Source organism: Hemiscyllium ocellatum, chromosome 10, assembly GCF_020745735.1.
Source record: "Hemiscyllium ocellatum isolate sHemOce1 chromosome 10, sHemOce1.pat.X.cur, whole genome shotgun sequence".
Taxonomy (NCBI): Eukaryota; Metazoa; Chordata; class Chondrichthyes; order Orectolobiformes; family Hemiscylliidae; genus Hemiscyllium; species Hemiscyllium ocellatum.
This window is the reverse complement of record NC_083410.1, coordinates 113,625,821-113,635,019: the sequence shown is the minus strand read 5'-3', so window position 1 is coordinate 113,635,019 and position 9,199 is coordinate 113,625,821. Positions and strand designations below refer to the sequence as shown.

Sequence of the window (9,199 nt, the reverse complement as noted above, 5' to 3'; positions counted from 1 at the left end):
TCGAGTTGCCATGCAGCTAACGGTGGAGAGATATCTGGATCTGCTCAGTATTGTTCTTTGGGGAAGGAAAACTTAGTCTGACCAGACTCTCAGTCATGTGGAGAAAGTGGAAAATCGACGTTTCGGGCAAAAGTCCTTCGTCAGAAATTCCTGATGAAGGGCTTTTACCTGAAACATCGATTTTCCTGCTCCCGGATGCTGCCTGTGGGGTATAGGCAATGCAGTGTTACTTCTGCAATCATAATTGATTATGCAAGGTAAATGCACTCACACCAGTGTATTATTGTTTCAGCCAAGAGCTGAGGTAACAAGAATGAAAACTAGGAAATATATAATTGCCTTTGCACTCGCTAAAATGTGCATACAAGAATGAAATGTGCGTGCAAACAATGGTAGATGTTACAGACAAGTAAAAAATGAGGTCTGCAGATGCTGGAGATCACAGCTGCAAATGTGTTGCTGGTCAAAGCACAGCAGGTTAGGCAGCATCTCAGGAATAGAGAATTCGACGTTTCGAGCATAAGCCCTTCATCAGGAATAAGAGAGAGAGAGCCAAGCCGGCTGAGATAAATCCTCCCACTTCCTCCAAACTAAAGGAGTTGCCATGGGCACCCGCATGGGCCCCAGCTATGCCTGCCTCTTTGTAGGATATGTGGAACAGTCCATCTTCCGCAACTACACTGGCACCACCCCCCACCTTTTCCTCCGCTACATCGATGACTGTATCGGCGCTGCCTCGTGCTCCCACGAGGAGGTTGAACAGTTCATCAACTTTACTAACACCTTCCATCCCGACCTGAAATTCACCTGGACTGTCTCAGACTCCTCCCTCCCCTTCCTAGACCTTTCCATTTCTATCTCGGGCGACCGACTCAACACAGACATCTATTATAAACCGACTGACTCCCACAGCTACCTGGACTACACCTCCTCCCACCCTGCCCCCTGTAAAAACGCCATCCCATATTCCCAATTCCTTCGTCTCCGCCGCATCTGCTCCCAGGAGGACCAATTCCAACACCGCACAACCCAGATGGCCTCCTTCTTCAAGGACCGCAGATTCCCCCCAGACGTGATCGACGATGCCCTCCACCGCATCTCCTCCACTTCCCGCTCCTCCGCCCTTGAGCCCCGCTCCTCCAACCGCCACCAAGACAGAACCCCACTGGTTCTCACCTACCACCCCACCAACCTGCGCATACAACGTATTATCCGCCGCCATTTCCGCCACCTCCAAACGGACCCCACCACCAAGGATATATTTCCCTCCCCTCCCCTATCAGCGTTCCGCAAGGACCACTCCCTTCGTGACTCCCTTGTCAGATCCACACCCCCCACCAACCCAACCTCCACCCCCGGCACCTTCCCCTGCAACCGCAGGAAATGTAAAACTTGCGCCCACACCTCCACACTCACTTCCCTCCAAGGCCCCAAGGGATCCTTCCATATCCGCCACAAGTTCACCTGTACCTCCACACACATCATCTATTGCATCCGCTGCACCCGATGTGGCCTCCTCTATATTGGTGAGACAGGCCGCTTACTTGCGGAACGCTTCAGAGAACACCTCCGGGCCGCCCGAACCAACCAACCCAATCACCCCGTGGCTCAACACTTTAACTCCCCCTCCCACTCCACCGAGGACATGCAGGTCCTTGGACTCCTCCACCGGCAGAACACAACTACACAACGGCTGGAGGAGGAGCGCCTCATCTTCCGCCTGGGAACCCTCCAACCACAAGGTATGAATTCAGATTTCTCCAGCTTCCTCATTTCCCCTCCCCCCACCTTGTCTCAGTCGGTTCCCTCAACTCAGCACCGCCCTCCTAACCTGCAATCCTCTTCCTGACCTCTCCGCCCCCACCCCACTCCGGCCTATCACCCTCACCTTGACCTCCTTCCACCTATCCCACCTCCATCGCCCCTCCCCCTAGTCCCTCCTCCCTACCTTTTATCTCAGCTGGCTTGGCTCTCTCTCTCTTATTCCTGATGAAGGGCTTATGCTCGAAACGTCGAATTCTCTATTCCTGAGATGCTGCCTAACCTGCTGTGCTTTGACCAGCAACACATTTGCAGATGTTACAGACAGATAAGGTGCTGTGAGGAGAGGGGGTGTAGGTTAAGCTCCATATGCCTGTACAAACAGTTACAAGCATCTGTTGCCCACTTCAGCAAAAACAAAAAGAAACACTATTAAGGCTCTGTGTAAATAAAGAATAAAAGGAAATATTGCTTTTTTGAAGGATAAATAACAATAAGATCACAGAGGGAGGTGGTCAAACGGCTTTGTGAGGCCAGAGACAAACATCTTGTCACGGACAAGGCTGGATGAGTTCAGAGATAAACAGCCAGGTTTAGACTAGAAACAGATGTAAACAGCAGAGGAGCAATGGGAGGAGGAAAGAGACACAAATTACACAAATATTGTGTACTCGTTAAATTCAGTGTGTGTGTGCCTTGTGGACAGTGGACATCATACCCCTCTGGCAAGAGTGTAATAAACGATACTACTGATTCAGATCTTGTCTCAGACTGAAATGATTGAAGTGAGTGAGCTTCGTTTCTCACACTGCCTGACCTGCCTGCTTTGCTTTTGCAGCACTACTTTAATCTTGACTCTCAGCAATGTGTTTGACTCTGAAATGGCCCAACAAGTCACACTGTCAAAATGTTCAGGAGGCTCGAAGGAATTAAACTGGGTGGACCTCCTGGCTATGCACTAAAAATGACAACAGAAAACCCAACAAAAACAGAAATTGCTGGAAAATCTCAACAGGTCTGGCAGCTTTTGTGGAGAGAAATCAGAGTTAACATTTCGGGTCCAGTGACACTACTTCAGAAAATGTGGCCTTATGAATAACAGTTTACTAATTCATAATCCTCCATGAAAGAAGAAATTCCTCCTCATCTGTGTCTTAACCAGTCAATCCCTTATTCTGAGAGTGGCTTCTGATCTGAGATACTCATACAAGTGCGAGCAACTCTCCTGTCAATCTTCTAAGAACCTTATATGTTTCAATCACACTCTCTCTCATTCTTCCATTCTCCAATGAGTACAAACCCAACCAACTCAACTTTCAAATGAGGGTGAGGATTAGGGTTAGGGTTAGCCTGAGGGGTAACTTTTTCAAGCAGAGGGTGATGCTTACATGGAACGAGTTGTCAGAGGAAGTGGTGGAGGCAGGAACATTTAAATATTTAAAAGACACCTGGATGGGGATATGAATCAGAAGAGTTTAGAGGGATTTTAGCCAAATGCTGGCAAATGGGACTAGGTTAGATTGGGATGTCTAGTCAGCATGGATGAGTTGAACCAAAGGGTCTGTTTCTGTGCTCCAAAAATCACAGGTACTTTTGCAACCACGCAGACATCAGATTGGCCTTCTTGAGAGTGAACCCATTGAAAACAATGGCCTGGATGGAGTCCCTGACTGTGCACTCAGATCCTATGGAGACTACTGGGTCGGAGTATTTGCCGACATCTTTAACCTCTCCTGACAATGATGTCAAGTTCCATTCTGCTTGAAATATATCATTATCATCCCTGTGTGAAATAAAATCAAGCAATGTCCTTAATGACTCTTGCCTGGTGGCTCTGACACCCATTGTAATGAAGTGCTTTGAGAGATTAGTATTGACACACATCAACTCCAGATTGTCCTGATCCACTACAGCTCATCTACCATTGCAATAGATCCATGGCAACGCAAGCTCCCTGGCCCTACACTCCCCCCTGGACCATTTGGATAACAAGGAAATCGATGTCAGACTCCTATTTATTGATTTTAGCTCCACCTTCAACAGCATAATCCCAACCAAACTCTGAGACATAGGACTCTGCTCCCCACTCTGTAACTGGATCCTTGACTTCCTAACCTCCAGACCGCAATCTATAAGGATAGGTGACAACACCTCCTCCACAATGTTAAAAATCATTGTACAATAACAATGTTTAAAAGGCATCTGGATGGGTATATGAATAGGAAGGGTTTAGAGGGATATGAGCCAAATGCTGTCAAATGGGACTAGATTTATTTAGGACATCAGCTTTATGACTCAATGATTTTACAATTCTGTTGATTCCTCACTACTTGTTTTCACACCCATTTTTTCTGTCAACTACAAAATTGGTTCTTTCTTTGTCCATGTTAATGATATGCATATTGTAAATAATTGTGGCCCAGAATTGATTCCCATAACACTCACTAGTTACAGGTTGTTATCTTGAAAGTGTAACCTTTATCTAAACTTTGTCTTCTTAGTTCGCCAGTCCTTTATCCATGCTAATTCAGTATCTGCACCACCACCTGCTTTCATCTTTTTTTCTAGCCTTATGTATGGTAACTTATCGAACGCTTTGTGGAAGTCCAAATATGTTATATCTACTGGTTTCCTTTCCCCACCCGCTTCAGAACTCTTCAAAGATGTGTAATAACCTTGTTAGGCACAATTTCCTTTTCATGAAGCCTTGCCGACTCTACTTGATTTTGTGTTTCTAAATGCTCTGCTATTACATCCAAGATGTTTAACATTTCCCCTTAATAGATGTTAAGCCAAATGGTGACGAGTTACTTTTTTTAGCTCCCTCGCATTTGAATAAGAATGTTACATTGGCAGTTTTCCAATCCCCCAGTGTCGACATGGGTTTCCTCTGTGTGCTCTGATTTCTTCCCACAGTCAAGAGATTTGCAGTTTAGGTGGATTGGTCATGTTAAATTGCCCATTGTGTCCAGGGATCTGTGGGCTAGGTGGATTAACCATGTAAAACGCAGGGTTACAGGGATTAGGTATGAGGGGGGCGGGGGGGGGGGGGATGGGCGGGATCTGGGTGTGATATTCTTCAGAGGATCTGTGTGGACTTGATTGGCCGAATGGCCTGCTTTTACCCTGAAGGGATTCTATGATATCTATGGCTTTTCCAGAATTTTCCAGAATCTTCAAAGACCAGAATTCCCCCCAGACGTGATCGACGATGCTCTCCACCGCATCTCCACTTCCCGCTCGTCCGCCTTTGAGCCCCGCCCCTCCAACCACCACCAGGACAGAATCCCATTGGTCCTCACTTACCACCCCACCAACCTCCATATACATCGTATCATCCGTCACCATTTCCGCCATCTCCAAACGGACCCCACCACCAGGGATATACTTCCCTTCCCTCCCCTATCAGCGTTCCGAAAAGACCACTCCCTCCGTGACTCCCTCGTCAGGTCCACACCCCCCACCAACCCAACCTCCACTCCCAGCACCTTCCCCTGCAACCGCAAGAAATGCAAATCTTGCGCCCACACCTCCCCCCTTATTTCCCTCCAAGGCCCCAAGGGATCCTTCCATATCTGCCACAAATTCGCCTGCACCTTTACACACATCATTTACAGCATCCGCTGCACCCGATGAGGCCTCCTCTATATTGGGGAGACAGGTCGCCTACTTGCGGAATGTTTCAGAGAACACCTCTGGGACAACCGAACCAACCAACCCAACCACCCCGTGGCTCAACACTTCAACTCCCCCTCCCACTCCACTCCTCCATAGCCAGACCATAGCAACACGACGTCTGGAGAAAGAGCACCTCATCTTCCACCTAGGAACCCTCCAACCACAAGGGCTGAACTCAGACTTCTCCAGTTTCCTCATTTCCCCTCCCCCCAACCCTCGAACTCAGCACCACCTTCCTAACCTGCAATCTTCTTCCTGACCTCTCCACCCCCACTCCAGCCTATCACCCTCACCTTATCACCCTCACCTTGACCTCCTTCCACCTATCGCATTTCCAATGCTCCTCCCCCAAGTCCCTCCTCCCTACCTTTTATCTTAGCCTGCGTGGCACACTTTCCTCATTCCTGAAGAAGGGCTCATGCCAAAACGTCGATTCTCCTGCTCCTTGGATGTTGCCTGACCTGCTGCGCTTTTCCAGCAACACATTTTCAGCTCTGATCTCCAGCATCTGCAGTCCTCACTTTCTCTGATCCCTAAACAGTCCTGGCCTTTCTCTATTCCTGAGATGCTGCCTGGCCTGCTGTGCTTTGACCAGCAACACATTTGCAGCTGTGATCTCCAGCATCTGCAGACCTCATTTTTTACTGGCCTTTCCAAATACATGTACATCCTGTTCCTCAGGATTCCCTCCAACAACTTGCCCACCACTAATGTCAGGCTCACCAGTCAATAGTTCCCTGGCTTGTCCTTACCACCCTTCTTAGGTAAGAGAGTAAGATTCTCTTTCTTAAAGGACATGAGTGAACTGGACACATTCTTCAAACAAATCCAGGTGCTTCATTGATAAACACATTTTCAGCATTCCCTGGTAAGGTCAATTTGATCATATGTCAAAAACTAGAACAACTTACCAGTAGATCTTGGTCCACAGCTTTGTATATTCTGGAATTTCAAGAGTACCATGTCCTTTTTTAATTGTAATGAAGATTTCTGCCTCTGTCAGAGTACAATTTACTGACAGCGTCAGCACTGCTGAGAGATGCAATGCAGAGTAGCTGGGAACCACAGGTGAAACTGCAGTGGTATTGGGAACTGCAGCGGAGGTGGAGATGCATTGGAGGAGCTGCAGCAGTTGTGGTATTGGGGGCTGCAGTGGAACTGCATTGAAGGAGGTGCTGCACCAGTGGTATTGGAAGCTGCATTGGAGGTGCTGCAGCAGCAGTGGGATTGGAAGCTGCAGTGGTGGATGAGTGACATTTAAAGTGCTGAATCAGGTCGCTGCATTTCAACTATAAACCGTTGTGGGACGCTACAGATCCTTTCTGGGGCTATGTGAGGAAAAGGGGTCAAAGGTCGACCGGTCTGCTCGTGACGTCAGAGCATCATGGCGGAGCAGCGTTCTCAGCCCCTCAGCGGCTTATTGAGTGGCTTGGTTCAGCTCACCTACTATCGCAGCTCTGGCATTACCGAGCAAATGCTGAAAGAGCAGCTCTATCCTGATCTGCCGCAGCAAGATTTCAGAATTCTGCTCGAGAAAATGGCTGGGATACTGCGGGTAAGTGTAAACGTGACTCCGCCCACCCTGGGCCCCTCCCCTTCAGCTTTGTCCAGTTGCAGCAAAATTTCCTCACTTTTGCACTCAGTGCCTTTTTCCAGCGCTGCCAAAACTACATTTACTTTTTAAAAACTACCTATTGTAACTACACCATAGTTTCCTGCCATTCATGTTCGAGGACACCGGGATCCCTCTGCACTGAAGCCTTTTTCCGTTTAGTTAAGTTGCCTTTTAATTCCTAAAACAAAAATGAATAACCTCACACTCATCCACATTAACCCCTGTCAAGTTTGACCTATACACCTAACATCTTTATCTATTCAGAATGTTTTTATTTTGTTGTAACTTATTTGCCATCTATTTTAATGTCATCACCAAATTGGGCAATGATGATTTCTATTCCTGCATCCAAGTCATTATGATAGAGTGTAAGTAGTTGGATTCCAAGGACTGAACGCTGTGGCACCCCACGAGTCACAGTTTCAGAAAAATACACATTTACCCAGACTTTGCTTTTTGTTGGTTAGCCAATTCTTTGTTCAAGCTAACCCATGTGACCTTAGCTTGTGTATTAATTCTTGTGTATTCATTTTGGTTTTAGGAATTAAAAGGCAACTAACTAAATGTGTGGCAGCCTTATTAAATACCTTTGGAAGTCCAGATGTAATATGTTTACAGGATTGCCATTATTCACTTTGCTAGTTATATTTTTGAAGAACTCTAGTCAATCATGATTTACCCTTCATAAAATCATGCTAAGTCTGATGGACCAATGGACCAGTTCCATTGTCTTGTTTAATACTTCCTTAATAATGGTTTCTAACAGATGTTAAACTAGTCTGTATTTTCCTACTTGATGCCTCCCGATTCGAATTAGGATGAATTGGTGTTTTTCCCATTCACTTGAATCTTTACTGCATTAGGGAATATTAAAACTGCTGGATCAACTTTCTCTGCTACTGCTTCCTTTAAGACCCGAGTGAGAATGTGTGTAGAGAAAGAGTTAAGTTTTGAATTTTGTGAAGCAAGAGGTTCAGCTGAGCATGACTCAGATCAGATAAGAGCTTGCAGTTAACACTAGGGTGCTGGAGGCAAGGGTAATGGGTTAACAAGGTGGAAAAGCGGTCATTCTGTTGAGCCATTTAACAATATTGGAAGTGTTCAGTATGTAAAGTCATTTTAACAAAGTAAAAAGTATTCTTTATGTGAGGCCAATTAAGGTTAAGAACATACATTGTGTAACACCAGATGGTTTAATCTTTGCTATTGATACTCTCTGATTGCAACAGTTACCCAATCAATATGTCTGTTGCCTGACCTGGATGCTCCTCCCTGTAAAATGAGTACATAGTTCATTAATAAACCAGAACATAGAACATTACAGCGCAGTACAGGCTCTTCGGCCCTCTGTTGCGCCGACCTGTCATACCAATCTGAAGCCCATCTAACCTACACTATTCCATGTACATCCATATGCTTGTCCAATGACGATTTAGATTTGCCAACTTTAAGTACATTTACTTCTGTTGTAGGCAAAGCATTCCATACCCTTACCACTCTCTGAGTAAAGAAACTACCTCTGACATCTGTCCTATATCTACCACCCCTCAATTTAAAGCTATACCTCCTCTCCGTCACCCTTCTTGTCCACCCTATCCAACCCTCCTGATTTACTATAAATAGTAAAAACTCAGCCCAGCCAAGCAAAACACTCATACATTCACAGTTCCTTCTCCCTGGATATTGGACTCATGAAACACAATCGTTACGGCTATATAAAATCCCTTGTTAGTGTGGCAGATAAATCTGTATCCAGGCATTTCAAAAAGGGTTGCCATGTCTTATAAAAATTCTCAGTTTTGTGGTGTACCATATTTGTGAGAAAATCCAGGGGAATATGCTCGATAACAATCTTCCGCCAACCCGACAGACCTGGGAGGTTTTCTGATATCCACCCAAACAAGATATTCTTCCTTGCACAGAATGTAAGAATGTTGAAAAGTCTGCAGGAAATACAATGGGTAGGCCCAAAAGGAGCAAAATGGGGTCCTTCTCCACCCCACACCTAAAATCCCCTCCATTGCACCCACGACAGCGCTCCAACATGTTTGAATCCTGTCACAAGACCAAAGATAATGGGTAAGAGTACCTGTACAGACCTTGCACTTGGGCATGGTGAAGACACCCCTAGTTTCAATTTTGACA

The 9,199-nt window shown here is 46.2% G+C and overlaps 1 protein-coding gene across 2 annotated transcripts in view; it reads left to right on the top strand.

The window, feature by feature from the left end:
- Positions 1 to 6,802: 6,802 nt before the first annotated feature.
- The window catches only part of commd1 (copper metabolism (Murr1) domain containing 1), a 127,453-nt gene continuing 125,056 nt past the window's right edge, over positions 6,803 to 9,199 (top strand). For both annotated transcript variants that reach the window (XM_060831123.1, XM_060831122.1), the window contains exon 1: positions 6,803 to 6,994. In XM_060831123.1, coding sequence (XP_060687106.1) covers positions 6,824 to 6,994 — 171 coding nt within the window. In that variant the 5' untranslated portion in view covers positions 6,803 to 6,823. The remainder of the gene's footprint in view (positions 6,995 to 9,199) is intronic.